This window comes from Anas platyrhynchos, chromosome 2, assembly GCF_047663525.1.
Source record: "Anas platyrhynchos isolate ZD024472 breed Pekin duck chromosome 2, IASCAAS_PekinDuck_T2T, whole genome shotgun sequence".
Lineage (NCBI taxonomy): Eukaryota > Metazoa > Chordata > Aves > Anseriformes > Anatidae > Anas > Anas platyrhynchos.
The window spans coordinates 98,605,057-98,632,308 of record NC_092588.1 but is presented as its reverse complement, the minus strand read 5'-3'; the positions used below and the strand labels follow the sequence as shown (position 1 = coordinate 98,632,308).

General features: G+C 37.3%; 1 protein-coding gene across 15 annotated transcripts in view; it reads right to left on the bottom strand.

The window, feature by feature from the left end:
• The window catches only part of PDE1C (phosphodiesterase 1C), a 393,933-nt gene that overhangs the window by 152,826 nt on the left and 213,855 nt on the right, over nt 1-27,252 (bottom strand). For 5 of the 15 annotated variants that reach the window (XM_072033271.1, XM_072033274.1, XM_038174617.2 and 2 more), the window contains one exon: nt 19,248-19,310. The exons of the other annotated variants lie outside the window; for them this stretch is intronic. In XM_072033271.1, the coding sequence (XP_071889372.1) occupies nt 19,248-19,310 (63 nt within the window). The remainder of the gene's footprint in view (nt 1-19,247; nt 19,311-27,252) is intronic. 15 annotated transcript variants of the gene reach the window in all.

Below are 27,252 nucleotides of genomic sequence, written 5' to 3'. Positions count from 1 at the left end.
GAGGTCTTATATCTTGTGTTTACACCATTACTCTTTTTTTTTATTATTATTATTATTTTTTTTATTTTATTTTTTGTTCATCTCACTAACCTACATCTAAGTTCATTTGAATGTGGAAGGGTGTTCTGAATGCAGATGGGGTTGCTTATTCTTCAAGGTGTGTTGTTATTTGCTGACCTTTCATGAATCCATCCATTTTCCTCGTGTTCACTTAAAAAATTACAAGTGTTAAGTGCTCCCCAAGGGTACAGGAAAACTGAAGGTGTCCGACAAGAAAGTATCTGGTATATTTACATTCCTAAAATCTCACCAGCTGAGTCTTTTCACCATTTTGTTTGCCCTGGGGATAGCAAGACAGACAGAAGAAAACCAAAACAACACAATTAGATTTCAAAAAAAAAAAAAAAAAAATCTTTCAACTTATAAATGAAAAGATTTTGATAGACTTTTTTTGATAGATTTTTTGACTGGGAACAGAAAAGAAAAATCTATGATGTCATTTCAGAGAGTCTCTTTCACAAGCTCTCATTAAGAACAGTCCTCACAGAGCACTGTATAATTTACTCAGACAAATTAAAAAGAGGGAGAACATCATGGAAAATTAGAAAGCAAAATAATTAAATTAGAAAAAATGAATACATAAGTAATAGATGCCCAGAAACAGAGATAGCTAAGACAAGATGAGAAAGGAAGTGTTTTGTTTGTTTGTTTTTCTCTTTAGTTACAAACAATAAGGTTTATGACTAAAGTGATGGAAGAAGTTAGATAATGGCTTGGTTAATAAGAAAGAAATAGGTCACTAAATCAATACCTGACTAAGAGCTGAAATATAACATAACATTAACATAACATAAGACAGATATATAAGCTTACTTTTTCAGATAAATACACCACTATATTAAAATCGTTCTAGTTAGAAAGACTGCCTTGGGACATAAAAAGAAGAAAGGTACAGCATGGGTAATGAGTCCAGTGGGAATTCTCTCTGAACAGCTTGCAGAAACGGGCCTTAGTCTGCCAGGTGGACTCAGCGCTTCAATGGAGAGCATCTTCCTTAATCACCTTCAGGTCAAACAGGATCTCAGCCCAGGCTCCAGGGAACAGGAGATCTCTCTTGCAAAAATCAGCAAATGAGGAATAAGGTGAAGTGAAACACAGGCTGTTCCAGGATGGAGCTGAATGCCCTGTCCCTAATAGGGAGGGTTCTAGGTTCACTCCCCATCAGCCTCCAATCCAGTGTGGTGCAGTGTGGGAGACTTGCACCACAGTTGCACATCTCTGCTCAGCTTACAGGTGAGAAAGAGGACACCTTCCACATCTGTTAGGTTTTTCATCTTCATAGCTATAAAAAATAAAGAGAAGGCCCAGGAGCAGACAGTAGTTCCTGAAGGGCTACATAAAGACATTCTGAAGAAAGAGACTGGGATAATGAGAAGGCTCCTGCAAGTTGACAGCAACTTTATAAAAAGTGCGTGGAATAATTATTATGAGACAAGCACTGAAAACCCTTTGAAAAGATAATTGATTCACTTTAAAACTGCTGCTCTAGAGCAGGAAAGCTGATGTGAAATTCCGGTCAATCTGAAACATGCAAAGATGTAAGTGAAAATTTCTGACAAGTCAGAAACCTTCTATTTCTAAAGTAAAACCTTTTCATGTCCATTAGAAGAAAATCTACTGTATTTTGGGAAAAGCAAAACAGATCCAGAAGCAAAGTGTTTCTGAGTTAAGTAAAACGTTCAGTTTGGCACCAAAATCATTTTTCCCAAAAATATTTCTCTTCAGCGATGGAATTAAAAAGGCAAAACAAAAATAACCTAATTATTCACACAACTTTAACCAGAAAGAAAGGATTGCAAATGTGTCAAGCAGCAGAAGATGGGAGAGCTGAATTCAAAGCAATAAGGAGGGGTGGGGATGTGGAATTAATGTGAAGAGCTAGCTTTGATCTCATTAGAAAGTCATCTTCTTTTACTAATACTTAGTTTACTTCTACTTTGTACTTGCTTTCAGTTTTGAGTCTAAGACACTTCGTGGACTCCCCTGTATATGTAGCACATAATGACCAAAAGATTTACTATTTAATGGCATGAAAGTCTGTCATTTAGACTTAAATATTCTTATTTACATGAAGTCATTCATAAGATTACACACAGAAAGAAATAACAACTACAGTACCTAGGTGATGGAATAAAAGATTTTCACACAGAACCACAGCATGTATGAATTCATGGTGGCTTTTCATTGACATAACAAATGAGAAATGTTTTATATAATTTACATTCCTGTTAATTTTAAAATCACTCTCACAGCTTGACATAAGCAGCCGTCAGAAGTTTCTCACTGTGTAATGGTGAGAGAAATACTGGTTTGACATCTCTGTTAAAACAGGAGAGTAATTCTGTAATGATCTTGAGTCTAATTCATACAAGTGAACAAATGATAATGAGTGCTATTTTTCTAGGAAGGTGTGATTAAAAGAGCAGGAAGAGAGATATTTAAATAGTAACTGCTCCCTATAAATACATAAATGGAGAGAATGAATTATATAGAGGAAAAGGAAACAAGACCATTTGTTGTTATAAGGATGCATCTAATATCTCTAGAATCATTATGCCACCACACGCTTAAGCTCCAGATCCTAAAAAATCTTCATTTTTGCTTGAAGTTATTATAGAATAGTACTAGTTCTACAGCCCAAAGCTGAATCAGATAGATACATCTATTGACAACTGAGATTACTTGCACAAGTAAACCTCTGAAAAAATGGTGTCTGTCAAGCAACTCCTAAAATATCACCACTTTAGAAAAGGTTACTTTCAAACATTGCAGAGCAGACAGTTACATTGGTTCCAGTACAAGGCCGTTGTGTTTGACAACTACCACTGAAAGAGATGGTCAGAAAGGTCAGTAGTTACTTGGCATTAAAAATGCTTACAGAAACACTCATGTACTTGCCTTACTATGTCTTCAAAACTCCAGAGGATTTCATTTGTGCACCTTTCCCATGCACAAAAAGAGAGATGTACCCTGAGCACATGTTTCCAAGAAAGATCAAACATTTGACTAGAAAACACTATAATGAACAACAGATGTAGAAGAGTAACAGGAAATTTAGATGTTGTTTGGGAATGTGGGAATAAATGGGGCTTGATGCAATAAATAATCATAATGCAACCACTCATTTATGCACAACAGCCTCTAATTATCAAACATTTAAGTAAGAGTCAGACAGCTGAGAGAAAAGCAAAAACCAACATGGCCTGACATAAAGTGGAGGAATACAGAGCCTGTCTTCTCTTGCTGCAACCCTGACAAGAGAGCTGCAGTAGTGGTCCATCATGAAGACTGGGGTTCCCTTACATGATATCTAGGTCCCACTGAAGGATATTGTTTTACAACCCACACTGATGTCATTTTCCTCCTCCTGCCCCATTTTCCTCCTCTGATCTCAGAGTCATTCAGCTACAGTTTTCACCTAACCTGGATTCCTCTCTTGTAAAACTGACAGCAGCCAGAACTTCCTAGAGTTTCCCTAGAATCCTTTCCCTCCCACTATAAATACATACCACTTGGACTCCTTAAAACTAGGTGGTATTCAAGGGGAGGTAAGGAAAAAACAACCCAGAAGGAGAAAGAATGCAAGTGGGGATTGCTTAGAAAAGCACCAGCATGTCTCAGGAAAGCACCACATTTTCCAGTTGCTGTGCAGCAACCCTTGGCTCATTCTGGCTGCAGTCATGCTGTTGCAGCTCTACCTGAACTACCTCTAAGTGTGGCTACTATAGCAGTTTCAACACTCGCTTCCCTCAAACAGGCTATAAACTCACTCAAAAGGAAGAAGGATTTAGTCCACTCTGAGTTCTGTGTAGACCCAACATACCAAATTATAGTGGTTGGAGATCCTCTTGAATATCATTATCAGTGACTTGGGTTATTGGATATAATGCATCCTAAGTTTGTAGATGACATCACATTTGAGAGAGCAGGAGATAGAGCAGGAGGCTGAAATAAATGGCTCGTAGATGTCTCTTTCAACCTAATTTTTACAATGAATCTAGGATACATAGACTGATGCAGAGCAAAGAGCTTCCACTTCTGGTTGTAGTGGCCACCAACAACATAGCTGCTTTTTCCTGGCAAACTGAAAGTTGGCTGGACAAACTAGGTCTACCCTCTGACTCTATGCAATGTTGCAATCCCATTTCACATAAGTACATTAATTGTATGATCCGGGCATGTGGGAAACACTAGTTCTGTGCCTAATGACACTGAGATAATTAGCTGGCATATGGCACCATAAAGGCTGATCCCGAAAGCATCAAAGTGCTATTTGTTACCTCCCAGAACTGGGTGTTGGCAAAGAGTAGCAGTGATTGCTTTCAGAATACCATTTATCTAAATAGGAAGCCTTAGGACTCTTCTGTGCATGAAATATCCACAGCTGCACAACATTTATTCAATAGCAACACTTTAATCTTTTTCAGCCTCCATTACACTGAACAATTTTGTGTGGCTAGTTAAAAGGTAAGCAACAGCAGCAGCCTTTAAAGGTGGAGAAAGAAATCAGTAGTCCAAATAGTGTTTTACTGGAAGAAAGGAGGATTCAATAAATGTAATAAATGTAAGTCATCGAAGGCATTGTTGGTCTGCTGGAATTGTATGCTGCAGTGAATTCTTCTAGAACACACTTATTGCTCAGAAAATAACAAGAAATAAATTTAAGAGAAACATTCACTGAAATATGGCAAGAGACCAGTGAGAAATCAACCAATCTGAATACAGCAAAGAAGAATGTGACACAGTGTTGAAAAAACATTACATAAACAACCCACCTAAAGTAAATGAATGTTAATTTCCAGGATGTACTGTACCGCTTACAAAAAATTTGTCAAAAATAAATAAAGATCTGTTTCTTTCACTACATCATGTTCCAGGAGTTAGGGGAAAAGAAAGAGAAAAGATAAAAAACAAAGATTAAATCCTGCTACAATAGAAATATGCCATCAGAATATGTAATGCAGAATACATGCTAAGTGTATTCAGTGGCTCTTCAACATTCTATTTTTTTCCCCCAAACAATATAGACAGATGAGCAAGTTTAGAACAGCAGCATATATTGCTTTGTATGATGATTCAGAAAGCAGGACTAAGCCCATCTTCAAAACTATTATCTTTTTTCTCAGGGAGCATTATTTTTACAACACCAGAAAGTACTATCTATTAAGCCCCCCACTCATCAGTATTATTAATTTACTGCATGAATAATGAATTTGCATTATTGTCTGAGAGCAAAACTGAGAAAGAAAGAGGATTAAATTATGGAAGGAAAATTGTGTACTTAAGGTGACATGAACCTGCCATCACTCTGATCCTAGGCAATCCCTTTCCCTCCTCTCTGGAATCTCTAGGGCAGGAGCTGCACTGGAAACCAGCTAGCATATTTTCAGTGCTACTTTTGGTTATAAGGCCTGCTGTATTTTTTTTCCACAGTTTCAACAACTTCTGTTCTCCACAGTTAAGCCACCTGAACAATAGCCAAATACCTCAAGTGCTTTGCACAATACTAGAGACCAGGGAGTGAAGACGCACAGATGACATCCTCTTAGGTAAACTACAGGCAAAAAAAAAAAAAAAAAAAAGTGACAGAGCAGCTTTCCATGTTCCTCTCAGCAACACTATTCTTGAATAGAGGTGACTGATGCTCAACTAGGTTTCCAAGATGCATGCATTTATACCCATCTGTCAGAAGGACATGCTGCTGCCACACGTGACAGACAGGTTCTGGGCACAAAATGTCAATGCCAAGGAAGGAACGGTGCTCTGTGGACCTAACCTTCCCAGTGACATCTGCTCAGCACAGAGCTCCTGTTCTGTGCCAGCCCTACAATGCCATATGTCTATTTATATTTTATACTCTGCATCTATTGGCACGTGTGTGGCCAATGCATGGGGTGCTGGCATGGAATTCAGGGAGGCCTGGGGTCTCCTGACCAGTTTTATGATCTTCAGGTTGTCACTTTATTTCCCCCATGCCTCCAGCTATCTTCCTAAAGCCAGCAAGAGCCAAAACCAACAGCTTTGCCTTCCCCCAAACCTTCCTCTTGCTTGTTTTAAATCTCTGTATAAAGTTGAAATGTATTTTATAGAAATTACTGAAAGAATTCTGTGGTTCAGCATTTTTTTTTTTTTTTTTTTTTTTACATGGGCCCTCCTCTCCCTGAGGGGGCAAGAGAAGCTCTAGCTGTCTCACAGACACCCAATCCCTCCCTGACTAGCTTTCCTTGCTTGTACCCCATGAAAGGACTCCCTCTGCTCAGTACAGGGCTTTTTGCAGCTGTATTTAGGAGCAGAGCTTTGATGACTACAAATTAGACAGAGTTTCTACTCTATTTTAAGATATTCACTCCTACAATATTTTGGACCAGACAAATCCCATTCATTGCACACTGACCATTTAGCCAGAGACATCCTCATTTCCTACCATGTGACAAGCCTAAAGCTTCATTGCTTCACTGTGACAAAGAATCCCTTGAATAAATCCCTCGAGGAAATCATTCTGTCCAGGAACAGCATATCCACAGACAGCAGTGCACCTCTCCCACCGACTGGGGTAGATTAAGCCTGTATTAGTTCTGTGCATGTATATTTATGTTTTGTCAGTGGAAAGATAGAGGGGATATAAAAAAGAATTTTTTCACATGAGAAAAAGCTGCCTGTATGCTCTTTCCATGATATAGTCATTTGTCATCCACTAGATATTACCTGCTGCCCAAGGAAAAACATCATGAATATTGGAAATTTTCAGACCAAAAGTTTGATATGTTTGGATAGAAAGCAAAGATGAAAATAAAGCACGTGATGTGTGTGTTTTTCATGGACTCATATTATAAAGGATGGTGAAAAATAATAATGAATCTGTCACCTCAGTAATGTAGCATTAATTTTCCTTCAAGCATACCCACTAGCACCAGTCACATCTCTATTTTGACATCCATTACTGAGGACATTTTCCAGCAGAAGCAGTAGGACAGAGGTTCCATGAAAAACAATGGCTTTCTTCTGAACATTTAAAAGGAAGAGGGAAAAAAAAATGTGTGTTTTTTGTTGTTTTGTTTTGCTTGTTTCCTTCTTTATTTCATGCTTATTGTTTTAGGGGTCTCATGATTTTTCTGTCAACTAATTTTAATGATTACATTTCTAGGAGAAAACGAAAAGGTAGTAATTATGCCAGTTAACATGCTCAACCTTTACATTAATGGAAAGAGTGTAGTGATATGTCTTTTTAAGTATTTACTATATCTGAGGATTATTGCATATCATCACTTTTATATCCATGAAATAAATCATAAACATGATGGCATGACTCTCATTTGTAGCCTGAATTGTGTAAGTAGAGTAAAAGCCTAACAATAAAATAATAATAAAAATGGCACGAGGTAGGGGGAAAAAAAAGGCAAAGAAAAAAAAAAAAAAAGCAGTTATACAACCACCCATGAATTAGAAATTTTAGTGCCATAGTCTTTATAAATCAGATAAAGTATAACACATTCAACAAGATATTGGCTTTTTTAAAAAAAAATTATTTTACTTGATTAAAACCAGTAGATGTGAGTCATACTGATATTTATATGGTGGAAAAAAATGCAGTTGGGAAGGCAATGAGCACAGGACAAATCTACAGCATGAGCACCTGTGTGTCTGTACTCATGCCTTAGTGGGTTCATTAGTTAAAGATGTGCTCAGGGGAAATTTCGTTGTGCATCTTACCAGCCCATACAGTTCAGCCACTAAATGTAAACTCTTCTGCTAGAAACATTGACTTCTGATATTTACAGTCGCTAGGTGCTATGCAGTTATTCCTAATAGCAGCCAATTCCTTTTTCCTAGCAGTCAGTGACAGAGTTACAAGTGGCATTTTTATCTGCAGTGTTTTGCACTTCCCAAACCAAAACTCTATTTCCATGAAAATGCTGGAGTAGTCATAAAGCAGTGCCTAATGCATAATTAGTATGATGTAAAATGTCTGGTACTAAATTCTCAGCCAATTTAAAATAGCTAAGCTCCACTGGAGTTTACTGAGATGTTTTGTCCATTTATAGAAGCAAAGTATCTGGAACATCACACCAATTTCTTCTTGTTTGACTGAAGCTACTCACTTTCAGCTCTGTCAACTACCTTCAAATATTTTGATTAAGGTTTTTCTAAGTGCGGAGGAGCGGATGGGCGAGGGAGCCGAGTAAATTATGGAATGTCATTTGGTTTCTGCCAACTTAAATCTGGTTCAGTTCACACAGAGGAGGTTGTTTTGATGGCTTCCTAACAGCCCTTCATAAGCCTTAGAAAATAACCATTCAGTTTTTCACTCCTGATTCTTTTTCAGCAAGACAAGGTTTGTGCTAGAGGGTGAGAAGCCATATACTGTATTTCAGGACTAAACGTATAAACGCAGAACTGTATGGGAATGCCAAGTGGCATTCCACTTTTACCTTGGTGTTGCCCAGGCAAACCACATCCACCAAATGAACCCATGAAACACAATGGCATATGTAGCTCATAGCCATTCTGCACTCAAGGTGCAGTTGATATGCAAATGTGCCATGGTTATCGATACTTACATACAAAATTCTTCATGCTGTTGTTATGTGAGTGAAATGTGCAGTAATCCTTGAGGATTAAAATAAAAAGGACCCATGTGTAACTCCACACTCCCCTGCTCCAGTCCTGCCAGTGCTTATGCAGGATAAGTGCACCGTAACTAGCCACCATAACTAGCAAATGCTGGACAGTTGCTCCAATTTGAATGACGCTGCTAGCACTGTATATAATCATCAGTATTAAAATCCTCTCTATTCAGAGTTTTCTAAGAGGACTGCACAAGGAAAATCCTTGAGCTTTCTTCTTCTGTTAGGGAAGGAGCCAAGAAAAGACACATTTCAGAACACATTATTAAAAAGGAGGAAAAGCCTACACACCAGCTTGCAAGTGAGAGCAAATTTCCTCCACTGATTACAGCAGGTCTACCACGTCAGCACGGCTGAGTCAGAGCACCAGATTAATTCTAGAAACGCTCTGCGTAACAGCCAGCAGCAATGAGGAAGGTCACAGCCAAGGTTACTGTGTCACTCCTTCAGGACAGCTCTATAAAATAAACCATATGGCTCGTTTGTAGCTGTTCTCACAATCTACACTCCTTTCTGTTCACCTCCAAAACTGCTTGACCAGGGTGTGGGGAGGGAAGGCATATTAATTCACAGGGGGGTGGAAATTTGACTTCTTCAGCCACCTGCATCAGAAGCAAAAACAGTGTGTAGCTTTTATACCTGTACCATTTTCTCCTGTATTCCTGCATACAGAAATCCTGAAACAGCAACCCAGCTCACAGTGCATTCTTAAAGGATTGCTCTGCACACCCTGACAAATGTGCTGAAGGGTAGAAACTCACTCTGACACTTTCCAAAGTGGACAGAAATCTCTACACGGGTACAGAGAAGACCATTAAAATGAGGCAGCCCAGCCTGAGAGACTAAGGAGGAGAAGGAAAAGCTACTGATGAAGAAAGGCGCCCCGATAGGGTCACCTCCCCAGGACAAGGCAGTCTCATCTGCTAGCGACACAGAGACCCTCCCATGAAAATGCCAGACACAGGGATTAGACAACCTCCCTCCTGACACAAAGAGTTATCCAAAACTGCATCCAGAGACCTCCATGCCAAAACTGTCTAGAGCCCTTTCCATCCCAAATCACCCTTACATGGCCAGAATCCAAATGGAACCAACTGACTGGGAGACTTTCCACCCATCAAAAATCACGTATGTGTTTTATGGTACCAGCCACTGCATTTTTGCATAAGCATTCTGATTTATTTTTAAAACCTCTGCTTTATGTTTTAAGCTTTCTGAGACTTGCATTTTGAGGATTTTTTGTCTATGAGCAGTTGCTATAATCTTTGTCTTTCCCAGGGATCTCTCTCAGAACCATGTCACTGAACGTTCTGGGGCCTTGAGGCAACCCAGTTCCTCTGAAAGCTCCAACAAGATACATGAGTTTATAATCAGTGTTGATATCAAATGTACACAATAGAGGCTATGAACATTAGCTGTTCATATATACTTCAAGAATGATTTCACATAAGCGGTGATCTAAAGAAATAATAAACTGCTCTATAAATTGCTCTACAACAGCTATTAATAAAAAGGACTCAGAGCTGCACTGAACACTTCATTAGAAATGAGATCCTCATTACAAATCTTACAGAACTTACTCCTCCAGCACTGGAAAGGAGAAATTTGCCTACATATATACGCAAGCATACCAAACACTATTCCAAAATGAAAGGCAAACTAGATGACTGAAAAACTACAAAGAATGCAATCTCTGAAGGCATGTTTTTTTTTGTTGTTGTTGTTTTTTTTTCTCTGGTACATGTAATGGCTATTATTTGAAAAAGTGACTGGAATGAGGATACTACTGACCTGTTTCAGTGCCTTTTTGCTAGTCTTGGTTTTGCTAATGTGTGCAACAACCCATGCCTCAAAATTCAGGAAGGGGATGTAGAGAAATAAAACACATGGGTCTAATCAGCTGGAGAAACTCAGACTCGAATAATGACAAGTTCTCATACAATGCCAAACTGATGCACACCATAACTGCTAGGAAACACTTTCTGGCCCAGGCTGGATTACCCTTTTCATGGAAAACCAGGCACAAGGGGAACGATGGTATGCAAGTCTTATCTTAACTTGAAATAGGACCCAGCTGCAAAGCACACAGAGAGCTAGGTGGCAGAAAGCATTCTCAAGCTCTGGAGGGTTGATATAGCCTCCTTTATAGTAAGTGCTATCAGGAACATGCTTGTTTGAATACAAGGCATGAAGGAAAAAATGAAACACAAAATTTCACTATTCCAGAACAAAGACAGACATAAAAAATAAATTACCTCCACTTTGTAGGGTTTTTTTTGTTGTTGTTGTTTTTTTTAATCAAGTGAAAATGAAAGTTCTGAAATTCAACAAGTATATTATCTATGTATATATTATATATATATATATATATATTTTTATGTATTATGTTTAATGTTTGGACATGTTGCAATTGAGGACAACAGCAAAATCCCAAGAAAAGCTGTGTGAGAACTTCAGCTAGATTAGCTGTATATACACCTTTAACATATAAAAACTCAAGTTAGTTTCCAGTACTTCTCACAACTACCTTCTATGTGTATGATTCCTAAAGAGAGAAGGTAGAGACAATAAGCTATTTTTCAATAATACCAAAAATGAAAAAGCCTCTTTAGCATCTTTTAATACCAGCCTCATTTCAGAATCTCAAAGCTTGGCATTTTCACAAATAAGCTTTGAGGAGTCTGTGAGCTTTGTGTCCTGTGAATCTGATATTGGCAAAGATTTATAGCATGGATAAGACAATATGCAAAGCAAGCCCAATTGTTATTAGACTCAATCTTTTCTTCATGAAACATTTCTGCAGTTAAAGCAAAAAGCAAATGCCAATATACCTTTCCAGAGCAGCATATTCAATTTTAACTTTAACTGCCATTCGTCACAGAGTTGCTTTCTTACTGTGCCTGAAGCAACTTTCAATTCAAGTACATTAAGCAATTGGCCTTTTGATAACACAACAAATTGATGGCACTGCAACTTTATTATAGCTGGAATGCTTAACAAATAATACCTGTGTAAGTCCCTATCTTCAAATTGGAAGCAAAAGTTAGGTAGAAATAAACGGAATTCACACAAATTAAGAGTTGTAGTCTACATAAAACTTGAAAAACAAAACAAAACCTCTCTTAACTCTGCCTAGGTCAAATATGTGTGGGTTTTTTTGTGTGTGTGTGTGTTTGCTTTTTTTTTTTTATGGCATTCCAGTATTATATTGGTGGCAATTCTCAAAACGTGAAAACTTCACAAGAGTTACAAAGCACTATGGACATGATGTCATCAATAGCTTCAATCTGTCCTTCCACTTCTCTATAGTGGCCAAAACCAACTGCTTATACACTTAGTATAACATAGCAAGCTGCAAAAGAGAATCGATACATCCCTGGGAAGAGAACAGTTTCGAAATGCAAACTCTGCCATTCTATTACACCATTTTAAATGAGATTCTCCATGTAGAGCAAACAAAAAACAATGGATGGATGGAAGGAAGGAAGGAAGGAGAGGGAAAGATGGAAAGAAAAACAAGAAAAGAAAAACAAAGTTAACCTTGGTGGTTTGGAAGATCTATTTTCAGTGCAAAGTGTTGTTTCTACTTGAGGCTTACTTGGCCCCTTTGTCAAGCATCTAAAAAGAGGGAAAGTCAAAAGCAATACAGAAGCATTAAGAGATTTTCTATAAATATGAACAAATAACATTTTTTTCAGATCTGTGTAATATTAACTCACAGGGATTCTAATTACTAAAGTAACACTGGAGCTCTTGAGAAAAATATCTTTTCTAAGCATCACCTTTTTTCTCCTAATTGATCACAAGCATAATAAAGAACTACTTATTGCATGAGAAGACTTAAACTTTCCCTTTACAACTCATTAGAAACTACAATTATTTAATGGTATAAATGAAGTCCTCATTCACCCAATTTGCTTTTTTACCAACAAGGGAAAATAAGAACTGCCATCCTAATATATGTCAATGTCCAAATCTATCCAAAATTCTTCTTAAAGTTAGTCAGTAGTGGATATCCACGTACATAAAACTTTCCTAATGGATATTTAGGCCATGAAACACTCTTCTTTATCCTACATGAATCAATTTATCTCAAGTCAAGATGCAAAAAATTTGAAAAATAATAAGGTATGGTGTGTCTCCAGATTTCACCTTACTGAGTATTAACATGAATTTGCAACATTCATATACACAGCAAGCTCACTGAATGGCCTGAAAACCACATACGGCCAACCATTTCGATTTCCCTTTTTCCTCACTTCTCCCCAGCCAGTCTTTAGTTTGTATTATCCCACTGTGGGGTAATACAGCTGGACAAGCTGGACAGACTTTAGAACATCGTTTTTAAATAGCCTTTAGCACAACAGAGCACAATCTGAATGTTGAGCACAGGGGCTTCAGTCAATCCTAAAATGAGTCATATACATGTTTTGTAAAACTGATGAGTTATTTTGTTTCTTTTCTCCTTTTTCTCTCAACATTTTCATATTTTCCTTAAAAAAACAAAACAAAAAAAAAAACAAGCAAAACCGTATTGCCCAGTACACACTTTAAAATGCAACTTTAAAACCTTTCTTTTGAAACACTGAAAAGTTAACTTATTTAAATTTGTGCTTTTGAGAAAACAATCAATCTTAGCCTGGCAAGTTCTTAAGAGTGGAAGTGTCGATATTGCAGCTACAGGTCTGTGCCCCACATGTTTCACAATAGGTTCTTCCCTACAAACAAATGCTGAGTTTACTTAGCAACAATCCATCTTCAGTTTTCAGATGGAGATGAGTACAGCCAAACATGTTCAGTTTATATGTGACAGATGAGCTTTTCATAGACTTGCAAAGATGGAAATCCCAGACATCTACCCAGTTCTCTCAACCATGCAGACCTAGACAGTTTAACTTAGATGGGTTTCCTACAACATGTGAGCAATTACGGGATGAAAAAAAACAACATTTGGAGGTAAAGAATCCATGTCCCTTACAGAAAGCTAAAATGTTATCCCAGTCAGCTACTTTAGTTGCCCATCTGTTATACATTGTATGTCAAACTTGTTCTCAGAATCATCAGCACAAAAGGACATGACAGATTCAAGTGGGTGAAATGAATAAGTAGTGATGTTTGGAACGTTAATAACCCTAGCTGGAGAGACTAATCAGTGACTCTGACCCCTGCTGCTCTAACCAGTGACTATTTCCATGCCAAGAAGTGATTCACTTTATTCTGAATTGTGGAACTAACACTTTTGCAACTGTGATAGAAGGAGAAAGAGCTTCAGAGCCATAGAGATATGGCCCTATAGATACCTATAGATAGGTAGAGATACCTGAAGGCAGGCTTCTTTGTCTAAAGGCTTCTTCATTTTCTATCACATTTTGATCCAGTAAAATACACTGTTCCTCCCTTCAGACTCTGTCTGATACTACATGCACCTTTAATATTGTAGTTACTTATGGTATTTTGACTAGATTAGTACAATAAAATATCACTTAAGACTTCTACTTTACTTCTACTTAAAGCTTCTTTACTTTCTACTTAAAACTTCTTCTTTAGCCGTCACCTACTTCCGACTCATTTGGACCATTTGTCATGTAAAGTTATTTCATTTGAAAATTCACAAAATAGGAAATTAATAGGCCATCTGCATGCCCATCATCCATTCACTGGGTAAAATTCATCTTCTTGAGCCTCCCTTCAAAGCCAGTGCAATGTGACTATAAGCATCTAATGACAGTTTATCCCTAAAATTCATTGAAAAACAATTTCCCTTCTCTTCCCCAAGTCTGGGCCATGATATCATTCAGACTGGAGGCAATGAGTCCATAATGAAATAAACCATCAAAACCCTAAAAATAAGCCAATTTGTATTTTAGTAAAATGCGGGGATTAGATTCTGCCATTCTGCTGTGGGTATATAACACCTGACTCTGCGTGAAGCCCTGTTTATAGCATTAGGACTTCCCAAATATTAAGACACCAGGTTCACTGAACTCAGACTGAGTCGAAGACAAAATGTATTAGAAATGTATCAAGTTATTTACACACTCATTTTCTTGAAAGAGTGACTAAGTTTGAAACTTCTTATCATTTGGTAATACATCCAGTCATCCAAAATCAATTCATCTGAAATGTCCAGAAATTTACTGTACATCAGCAAAATGAGTTAAACAATCAAATACACACATTTTTCCTTTTGTTCTTGCCAAAGACCTTTTCTTTCCTAGGTTTCAGTTTGCTCTCTTTTCATTTCATCCTTCTGTCATACAGTATTAGCTAAAGATATGCAATGCAATCAGCTCTTTCAGACAGCTACTTTCTGAAAAGTTTTAATCAAAAATTTTGCTGGCGCTACAATTAAATGAAACCAGTGTAGGATCACTTGTGATTTTCAACAAGCTGACAGACTTTTTTTTTTCCCTCATCACTTTTTCTCCCTTTCCTATTAACAAAATAAAAGTATTTATTAGATCAGTCTAGAGAAATATATTTCACTTTGGAATTTATGCATGCGTTCTTTAAAAATCACTCAGCTGAATCAAATTCATATCTGAATGACAATGAGTGATTACATAGTTACAATGAGTGATTACAAAGAGAAGTTCATCTTCTCTAATCATCCTGTATATTGAAAATATTGAAAAGAAAAAAATATTTTTAAGTCTTTTAATCTAACAGAGAGATTAAAAAAAAAAAAAAGAAATATACTGTGGAAAAAAAAATATGTGCAGAATGTTAATGGAGTCTCCATCATCATCTTAAAAGGTTTTTGCAGTCCCTAGGGTTGACTTCTCACAGAATATGGGTACAATATAATATTGCTGTTCCTCATTCAATTCTCAGCAAAATTGGCCTTCTCATAGAACTTTCAGAAACAGATTTAAGAAGAGCATTGGACTGCTTAACTACTTGTCTGTCTCTTTCACTTGACATATTTTGCCCTTCAGATAGGATCATATTTAAAGCTGGCAAAAAATGCTCAGAAAGCAAAGTGCAGAGTACATCAGTAAGATGATGTCCAAAGTTTATAGCCTTCAGAAAACATTTATTATATATAAATTAACTTCAGCTGTTCTCATTCTTTGTAGAAGTAGCTGGTCTACTGTGAATCCTAATGAACTATTTACCTTATTGATACTGGTTTACAAATACAGAGCTTGATGGGACAGAATTATTTATTGAATTGAAAAAAAATGCTTCTTATTACTTATTACTCTTTTCTGGTTGTTATACTCTGGGAAAGAGCTAACACCTGCTCTATAAAATTGTCTGTTTCAAGGACACTAAAATACCCAGTCTGATTTATCTCATCTTTAAATAAAATGGTCTTCATCCTTCTAATCTTTCCTCACACCAAAGCCTCATCATTTTCATCACCAGGCTGTAGAATTTTCTTCTGTCTGCTCTGTCTTTTATCACAGAGAGTTACCAAGAAAATGCAACATTCACAGGGTGGGAGTCCCATCATTTCTCAGAAGAGCCTTTCAATCTCTTGAAAATTATCTCCCTTCTGTTTGCTTTCTGACTACCTTTTTGGGGCTGAGCAGAGCTCATCCTTCCAGGAATTCTGTCCAGAGTCAGAGTTCCCATGCAAAAGCAGGCAAAAGGTAATACACCAGTTAAGAAGCCTTTAACCTACAAACTACTTTCAAGACATATACAACCAACACCAATACAAAAAAAGGTGGTTCAACTTCATTTACTAGTATCAGTATGTAGCAAAAGCCTGGCCAAGCATCACCATGATATATCTTTGTTATTGACATGTCTGGCAAACTGGAGAGCCATCATTAAAAAGAATTTCCCAGTTAGTGATTTGAAGAAGTCCTTATGAAAGCTTCTCCATTATTTCTGCCAGTGTAAGTGGATATCCAGGTGGTTTTGATCCTTACTGTCTCCATTACATTCCAGTTCTTGCCATTGTGCTCCAGAATAAATTACACTGCACATATATGAAGAATATTCATAATCTGCATTTCAGATTGAAACGTACAGCCAAAACATCTTGTACCAACACTAGAAAACTTACCTTATGAACTTTGCTTATAAACTTATCTTGTTTATATCCATCATCTTTGAATACAGCAATCACACAACTATATCATCTCTTAACTACTTAGTAGGGATAACAAAGTATAGCTAGTTAGAGCTTTTGATACATGCTTCAAGAATAACTTATTAGGAGATTGAATTATTTGAATTTATTTAGCTACTCTTTTTTGCATTCATGATGGTTTCCAGGATGGAAGAGTAGCATAGCGTAGGATAGGATGGAATGGAATAGAATAGTCCAGTTGGAAGGGACCTTCAAAGATCTAGTCCAACTGCTAGTCCACTTCAGGGCTAACCAAATATTAAAGCATATTATTGAGGGTGTTGTCCAAATGCCTATTAAACACTGACATGCATGGTCATCAACCACATTTCTAGGAAGCTTGCTCCAGTGTTTGAGCACCCTCACCATAAAGAAATAGTTCCTAATGTCTGGTTTGAACCTTCCCTGCTGCAGCTTTGAGTCATCCCACACATTCTGTCATCAGTTACCAGGGAGCACCTCCCTTGCTGCTTCTCCTCAGGAAGCTGCAGAGAGCAACTTGCCTGGTTATGCAGCTGGTAAAAAAGATAAGAGGAACTAGTCACCGAACTACAGGAAGGTTGGAATAAAAGACATGGTGGAATGGGGTGCACAACTGGCATGCTGTGATGGACAGGTATATATGCTATTCAGGAAAAGTACTCAGGGAATACAAAGAATAGAGATGGTCCTCTCAGGCAAACTAGAGTATTTCTGGATACTGTCAAGGATAATTTCTTGATATGTGCACTAGAGGGCTAACCAGGGGTGAAGAACTTCTACCTGAGGAGAGCCAGGGAGTAGAACAGAGGCAACAGAGGTTGGTGGGTTGGTTTCAGAACCTCCTGAGACCCAACCTGAAGAATTCTGTGATTCTGGGAAAAGAATCCTCTAATTGAGTGATCTAATTGCAGATCTGTCTGCAATGGAAAGCTGGTATTCAGTGGTAAATAATTTTTTCCACATACATGCAATAACTAACATACGTGTTTTCCTTTCAAGCCAAGAATACATGCATTTACATGAGACAGGTGTTAAAGGGGCTTATATTTAAGACAAATTAGCACTAAAGAAAACTCTAGATAATCTACCATTACCTAAACAAGGACAACACTCCTGTGCTTATAATACTCCACAAAAATAAATAGATAAATAAATAAATAATGAACAAGCAAATAAATAAATAAATAAGTCCCCTACTAAATGAATGAACGGCTAGCCTTATGAGATATAGGGTCTGGTATACAGACACAAGCTGCGGGGTTGGGACATGTATGCATATAGGCCTGTAGACCTTAGCAAAACAGGGTTGGAGTCACATCACCTAACACTGGCCATCTGAATAGATGTTTACTGTTTTCTTCAAGGTCTTCTCTTTAAGCTCTACAGTTCCTCTGTGAAGGGTGACTCAGAAGAGTCAAGTTCTACTAAATGTCCCCTTGGCAGACAAAAACAATTAGGCAAGATGAATTCCACTCTTAACAAGAGCTGTTAACAAAATCTGCTAGGCACTTGAAGCCAAACACTATAGTGAAAAAAAATCATCCCTAATAATACTAAACAGGCAACAACTGACAGCATAGCAGGAATGAACAAAACAAATAGCAATTTCTCCCATTCCTCAGGTTTTCCCAGTGGGAGTTGCTGTTTTGGGCCTGTCTTGGTTAGACTGTTAGTTCTTCAGGCCTGGAGACTGTTCATGTTACTTATCTAACTCAACAGTTGTGCCACAGCTTTAGCCCCAAATACCTGTATTAGTTGCTTATAACTCCATCCTGAAAGCCACTAGACCTTTCAGCAATTACCCCTGTGAGTTCCAGTATGTACAGTGAGTTAAATGAAAACACAGAGAGAAGAAAACTAAAGTGTGAAATAGGCTGTGTATGGAGAAATTGAGACTGTTAAAAAAAAAAAAAAAAAAAGGATTTCTAAGACGGGTAGGGTTTGGTGGTAGTCTACCAGGTCAGCTCTAGCTCCATCCCCACACCTCAGCATGCCACCCTTCATTTGCGTGTCTCTTTCATTATTCAGATATAAAATATCCTTTTATCTGGATGGTTATTTTGAAATCAGGATCCAACATAAGAGCAGCATGAAGGCCTAAGAAATAATTTCTCTGACTAAGCATCATTGCTTAGTTACAATGCAACTAATTTCAAAATGCATTTGAATTGTCTTGTATGTGGTATTGGAGACCATGTCCTTACAGTCTTTCTGTTCAGTCCTGATTATAGCCTACAGGAGGAGGGGTGAGCGTCCAGAGGAAGGATGGAATGAAAGACAGATGAGAACAGACCTCCAAAAATCCTAAGTGGGATATGTTGTTCAAACTGAAATCAGCTGGAATTTTTTAAGAGCCAAAATTTCAACCTGCTTATTAATTTCCTTCTCTTTAAAGTCACATAAATAGCTTGTCAAAAACCTAAGCAAAAATTTTGTCATCCTGCCTTTGCCTGCCCTATTACACCCCACACCCACACATGCACACAGTGACTGACCGTATGTAAATTATCAGACTGTGGAGTCGCTCAAATGTGACGACTGTTTCCCACAACAAGCTCCTGAAATAAAGAAAGTCCATCAGCTCTTCAGCATTTCTCACAGTACCTTTCTGTAGGGTAAAAAAACAACAGTCTGAACTCTGAATGCTGTTACAAAGGCTAGAACAGCATATGTTATATTTTTTTTTAAGATACAATAAATAACTCTTAACAAGTTGATTGCAGGCTGCTGGATATCCTTATGCATTTGGATTTAAAATAAATAAATAAATAATTGTAAGCAGCCTGTGAAGTTTCAGTGAGGTTTCACCACTGACCCTTAATATTTTAAAAACTCTTCTTTAAAATCTGAAGGAAGCGTACTGTTTCTTTCCATAAATAATACCTTTTAAAGATTTATTCCTGCATGGAATGAGCTCAGTATTTTAAGTGAGTAAACACTGTTTCATAATCTGAGAAGTGCCAAATAACAAAATATTTCCCCTCTAATTTGTTTCTGTTACATAACATTAGGAGTAAGTGGAAAACATCCGTACAAAATAATTTTTATGATATTTTACTAGACTAGCAGTAGATACAAGGAATTTATATATATATATATGCATGTCAGATGAGAAAAGACTAACTAGACAATTATTAAAAATAATAAAATAATAGGTGAAAAGTGACCTGTCAAATTTAACAAACTGTTTAACTAAGGTTTAGGGGTACTTTGAACTAGTATTAAAAGTGAATTTTAATTCATTTTAAGAAGCTGCAACAGAGTTGCAAACCTGCAGCTGATTATCCCCAAACTAACAAATAAGAGGACTGGAATGTTAAACATAACAAACAAAGCAAAGGGGAAATACAAGTTTTAGGCAAGGTCATACTACCTAAAATGCAATACTTCCCTGCAAATGTATTTTTCCAGAAGGGGCAACTTCCTTTCTGCAAGGTCTGTAGCTTATTATTCTCTGCGATGATTCACACCATATAATAACATTCCTATCTGATAAACAGAACCAGTGCAATTTTAAAACAAGTACGTATTTCCATTCAGGACACTGTAAGTTCAAGTTGATGAGCAGTTTGATCCTTTGAAGATCTACATAATTGCTTTGTCTCATAATCTACCCAGTTGCCTAGGTTGTTTTCCCCTTTTATTATTGCTGTATCCTTTGGAAAGGATACCAGTGTCATATCACTGAATCCCTGTAAGACTCTCCATATGCCATGCCATGCTCAGCATGTGGTCTATGGTAGCTCCTTACTGAAGTCAAAAAACAGGTAGTAAAACAATACGTATATATTACTGGAACTATTCAGCAGTACTGGCAAACTTTCAAGACTAAAGTTTCCAAACAGTACAGCTTGGGAAGTGTTGATACGGCCCAGGCAGTAAACAGATGCTGAAAAAATGTCTCAGGCATAGCAACGTGAAGTGAAAATTCAAGCTAACTTACCACAATTAGATTATTTTATCTCTCTGTATCATGAAAAATAATACGTCACTGCTGTTCTTAGTGACAGAATGAGGTGCTGCAGTCCCATGCAAGAGTAAGTAGTCCACGGAAAACAAAATTGCTGCATTGGATGCATTCTTCCCGTGGGTTCCTTCCATTTCTTATCAAGGATACTTTTAGTCAGTTAGAGGTTCTGAGTATTCATCAAGCTGAATACACACTAAATAAAAAAAAGAGGCCACGTGCTGTCTACAAAGCATGCTTTAGTGTGGTTTAGAAAAGGTCAGCATGAAGGAAGACAGTTAACTTATTCAAAGCACAAGGGGAAAAATAGCTTTAAGGTATCTTCAGTCACAACTGTTAGTTTCACCAGTGACTAAATATGTAATGTGAACATTTCTAAGATGATGATCCTCTGGAAGCTTTCTCACATTTGGTATGCAAGAAAACTACCAAGGAATCTCTATGTATTGATCCAGTCACAGAGCTCCATTTAGACCTGAGCAATTATCCACTGTATGGTTCTCCCCCAAATAGCTCTGCTTCAAAGACATCAGCTTTTAAGAATGAATCACTCCTAGCTCAAAGAGCATTCAGTCAACATTCACATATTTGCTTGGTTGTTTTTTTCCTTTGTAAGATGGTGGTGAAAATTGGCCAAAAGATATCCTTGCAGATGAAAGGTGCCTTTCCTAGAATATTTTTGCCAGTATCTCCTCACACTAGATTAGAAGAGCCATGTGTAGAAATCCACATTAAACATTGCTTGAAAAGCAGACTGTCACACTATACATAAGTTGAGATAAAATAGCTTTTGAACAACAGATTTATTATTTTTTTTTTTATGTATCCGTTAACACATTTTAAACCTTTGAAACAGGCAGAACACATCGAGTCTCCACATTTTAGCCAGCAGTGGTGTTTCTTCTTGCATTGGGAAGTCCTCTATAAAGACTTAAACATACACAAAAAGATGTCTCTGTACCATCTACAAGAAGCCTGGTTGTTTGGCAAAACACAGTTTTCAACTGTATTTCAGCCTGAATTCGCACAGTAATATGGGTAATAATCAGTCACCTAAACATACTTATGATGTTTGCAGTGCCCTCAGCATTTGAAGCAAAAGGCTTGGCACACAAGACCTAAAGAAGACCCACACACTTTTGAAGCCAGAGGCTATGTGGCTTTGTGAAACAACTCAGGATGTCTATGCGTTGGCAATTATATCAAGACCTCTGTTAGAGATTTAATGTTTTAGACTAGTTGGTAGAGCTGGCAGACGTGCGTCCAGACATGCAAGTCCTTCTTCAGATCTCTGATACCTATTCTTCTCATCAAATAAAAAGCTTTCTACTTTTCAGTGAGTTGAGTTCCAATTCAATTTCAGAAGAACAGTAGTAACAAATTTATTCAAAAGAAATATTTGTGGTGTGGGGAAACACTACTGAGCTGAAACAGGATTATCAAATGAATAGTTTTGACTGTTTGAGTACCTTCCTATTCAAAATGTATGTTAGACATCTTACTTACAAAAGAGAAAAACCTCAGTATAGTTAAACTAACTTCATGTGATGTCTTTGTTCTCTTTTCATACAAACTTAGTAGCCATTGAAAGACTCCTCTGTGTATTCCTGACCAAAAGTATGAATGCCATTTATTAATGCATTGAAAATACAAATTACCAAATGTCAATAATTTTATTTCAAAACAAAGATATTAACTTCTTGTCTTTCCTATTGAGTTCATGCTTTCCTTTATGTTCTATACCTGTTCCTCAAGCTGAGTTCCTTCCACAGACAGAAACTTATCATAAGCTCATAAAATCTGATGCCTGGGTAACACATTCCTTATTCAGATTGAAAGCTTTTACTGTATCTGTGTGTGTATGATGCTTTGAAGGAAGATGCTACCCAAATTACATCCTTTCAACCAACATCTGGCAATTGAAACAGGTCAGTGTTCTAATATTTGCCTTTATTACATTAAAACAGTTTTCCAAATTAAGATATAATATGCAGACATTACAAAGTAGGCATCAGAGAAAGCTAGTCTTGTCCTTGTTTACCCTGTTTTCCCTATTTGCTTCAGCACATGGAATTTTACTAGTTTGTTCACCTAACTAGTCCCCATCAACTGTCAATATATATCAGTCCAGATGTTAATCATAACCCTATTTAAATGTAAGAGAGCTATAAGGTTTGTTGTTGTTGTTGTTTTCCCACTGCAATATTTCAGATAGTCCTTTCCTAAATCCAGCCAACAGATCCTACTTAGAGTTCATTATGAATAAATTATCTCAGAGAATCAGCAGAGACTCAAGTTTTAGAAGTCCATTTAAAGGACTTACAATCAGATGTGAAAGACAAGAGGCAACACACCAGCACTACAAAACGCACAAGACCAATGATTCATTTAATTCAAATGGGAGGCCTACGGATACCTCCATTTTGTTGAGTTATGCTGGAGACCTAGCAGACATAGCAAAGAGTCTACTAAGTTTATCACCTCTAATATTCCTGCTTATGCTTCTCTCTCAACTTCTAAGATCTCCTTCAAATGAAAGGACTAAATAAGTCTTCTTCCACCTACACTTTTTGCAGCTCCAACCTCTTTGTGTGCAGGTCTGTAGACACTGACAGGTTTCTCAAGCCATCCATGTTTCCATCACTGGATTAATAAGGAGCAACTCACAAACTTCCAGATCCACATGGCAGAGTGTGCTTTTGCTAGTGGTGTGACAAACTTCCTGTAGGTTCCAAATATCTGTGAGATTCTGTATCACCTTCTGTCATTTTTTAACTGGCCTGAACTAGCCACAAACCACCTGAGCCCATCTTCAATCTAACCACTGTGCAACTCTTTTATTAATGTGTTATTACTGTTGAAGCATTAGAGGATAGCTGTAATTCAGAAATATCTTTACTTTTATTCTTTAAATTCCTCCTCAGTGTAGGTCCTCAGTGGACAACTGATGATGAGGCAAACCCAGCTTTAATTATATTTTTGTTCCAAAATGTTTCAGTTCTAAATTCAGATTAGAGCACAATGTCAAGGCTCTGCTGAAAAGGCTGAATACTGCTTTCTGGAGATAAAAAAGGTGAGAGTTGATGCTGATTGCCACTGGTCTCTCATTGTTTCTCAAGGACACTGACAAACAGCATAGCGCCAGCCTGCCAATAGGGTTCTGTAGACAAAATAACTGAGGTGATGCACGCTCAGTATTCGGACCATCCAGCTAAGAACTGGAGTTAAATGAAACTGAGCTGAATACATATCCTGGGAATGTTCATTAGAAAGTCTTGAGAAATTCACGAGAGGCTGCCTCTGCCATCATCAAACTTCAAGTTGGGTCCCAAGAGAATCAAAACCTTCAAGTATTTAAGATTTTTCTCACTCTGTTTTCAAGCTCTGCTTTAACCTGTTGTACCTCCAGTTAATTCACATCTCATATTTTTAAAAAGAGGACAGCCACATCTGAAGTAGCTCTGACAATCCTTCTAGACCCTAACATTGAATCACCTCCAACACTGCTCTCCTCTAGGTGACAGCTGTGTGTGCTAAGGACAGAGTCCTTCAGGCTTTGGGGATAAAGCTCTCACCTCTGGAAGCTACACTGTTTGTCAGTCTTCCAGCCCCTCAACTTGGTAAGCTTTAGGACAGGACTGAAAAGGAATTCATCTGGTCCAGCATTTAGAGTTTTCTTTCAAATGGTCATCTAAATGCAGCATTTCTGCAGATAGCAACAGGAATGCTGATTAATGACAGCTACTGTCACTTCAGTCCTTGGTGTCTTTAAGCTCTGTCAATAAACAGATTGGTGCTCGAGTACTTTGTGCTTCATGAGTCATTAAAACTGAAGCTATAGTATGAAATAGAGCAAGTCATTGTCTCCATTGTTTCTTAGTGCAGAAACTCCCAGAAGAAGTGTTTGTCATTACAGTCTGAAAACATTCACCGTATTGCCAGGGGGGAAATAAATATCATAACTGCAATTTGTAAGAAAGCTGTAGTGCAACCATTTCTATAGCTTAGACAGTCCAAAGAAAAAGTAACTACAAGCTGATTGCTTTTCAAAGGGTGAACACTACATAAGACACTCTTGGTTTTCTTTTCAAAGCACATCTACTGGAGGAAAAAGATGTTGGACTGACTGCCTAGGAGACTGAACTCATCTATACGCAACACAGGTAGTATTCATAATCCAAATTTTTTTTTATTTCTTTGCTCTGCTGTAGTCATAAACTACATGATCACGGACCAACAGTGGTTATACACTTAGCTAAGTGGTAGCTTAGTCTCTGTCTGCTCATTCCTGAAGCATTCAACACATTTCATGTTTGTAGGGGCTTAACCAGCTGTCCCAATGCCAAGAACTTATTTCACAAAACCATGAGACATAAATCACAAAACTACTCATGCTGACAAGTATTTCTGTCTTAACTTTAAGACAAAACTGAGAATCCCTTAGTCAGTAATCAATAACTACTGCCAGAATTTGTTTATATATTATTATGTATGTTATTATTAGGGGAAAAAAAAAATCAATAGGGGAATTATAAGCTCATGAGGAAATCAGTTATAGTATTATCTGTTCTGATAAGAACAGGAGAGAAAAAGTAGAGTTTGAGACCATATTATAGCAGATTAAAAATAAAAAAATCAGAATAAATGTATTCCGTGCACAGAACTGATTCATTTGAAATGATATCAGAATCTGTCACTTACTTTCTTTCACTTGTTTTTTGTTTAAAAGAAAAGGGGGGGGGGGGTGGGGAATGCTATCTGCAGTGAATTTTCCCAGGAAGTGCAAGCAAGAACTTGAGAAAGAATCACTTTCATCCTATCCACTCATTACTATTAACATCTCAGACTGAAACGCAACATGATGAGCCTAGAATAACTGTCTCACAGATCAGCAAGTCTACAGAGAGCTTTCTGCACTGCATAGAGCGTTGTATCTGACAACAGACTTAAGAGAACAGAATTATTTTTCTTCATCCTTTTTTTAAGATAGGTTGTCCTAAACAAGAAAATAATTAAACATAACATGAAAACATGTTTTATGTAAATATTAATCAGGAAGTCTTCCAAATGTATGAACCTTAATTACATGCACCACTAAGACTAGTAACATCAGAAAGAAATCATGATTTAATAATACCACTTCTTTTGTGTTCAGACAATTGTTTTTTTCTTTTCTCTCAAGGTACAGCTGTAGCTAGCTGAGGGAGAATGTGGGTTTAAGCAGCCTATGAATCAATATGATTTTTAAGATTCAGCAATTATGTGGAAAAAAGCACAAACTTTAAAGTTTTTCTGACCAGGCACTGGAGGTCCAGACTTCCAAAGTCCTGCCTTGTGAAAGAAAAACAACAAAGCAATTCTCTACTACAATTGTTCCCTAAATCAGGCTGGGGGTAGGAAAATAAATAAATAAACTAAAAAACACCACATCTTTGGAAACAATGCCTAACTGCTCCTGAGAGGTTGAGATCGGTCTTATTAAACTGGATGCATCTAATCATGCCCATTCTACATGCATGCACTCAAATATCTTTGCAGCCAGGCACACTACTATCACTGGTATCATCAAACAACTCGGATATTTTTATGAAGCTCTTGTGAAACATATTATGTTCAGGTAAATAATAACAACTGGATGTTTCTAATAGAGAACTTCCCCACCAGGAGAATAATTGTTCTTCTGTACAAATGACAGTCTAACATCATCCACAGGAGCATAATATTAATTCAAACCCTGAAATTCTGTAGCGGGGTCTGCAACTCTTCTGACTCATCAACAGATGGATGGGATTGATGAAGGGAGATACACCATCCAAAAACTACAGTAAATTGCTTCTTAATTTTCTTTCTGATGGTGCTCATTGAGTATTTGATTCATTATACAAGTTAGGAAAGGAATAACATGCATTAGGCATATTAGTGTGTGATTCTTCTTTAAACTAATGCACACACAAAAGAAGCCCAAGTCTTTTGCTACTACTTAAGGCTTATTTTCCATTTTTGGTGTTAACACTTGGAAGCCAGCCTGTCAAAATATATTACTAACTGTGCTCCCCTGTGGCTGTGGAGATGGCATGGCACTCAGCAGGGAGCTGTCAATGTTTTCACACGAGATTCTTGCAGATGTTTTCACCTTAATGTGTGATAAATCATTTAGCCCAGAGAGAGTGTAGTGTCCAGCTAGATACAATGATATAGATGACTTCTTCTTAACCTTTCATTTAAGTAAAATACTATACCCAAGTTATTGTCCTGAATTAGGCAGGACAACAGGGCAAATCAAATGTATTTAGGGGGAAAAAAAATCATAATTCTTGGATAACTATTGAGAATTTTCTAAAATAAACATAAAGCTTAATCAGTAGAAATTAAACAAGAAAATTATCTTGTGTGACAACAGGGAAAGCGGGTTTATAGTTTTCCCAGATTTGATAAGACCTCTTAATGGCTCCAGTGTAATCCACATTTAAAGTGAGAAACTTCTCTTCAGAAAAAGTAACACTGCCAGGAGTTTGCTGATTCTCCCGTGAGGC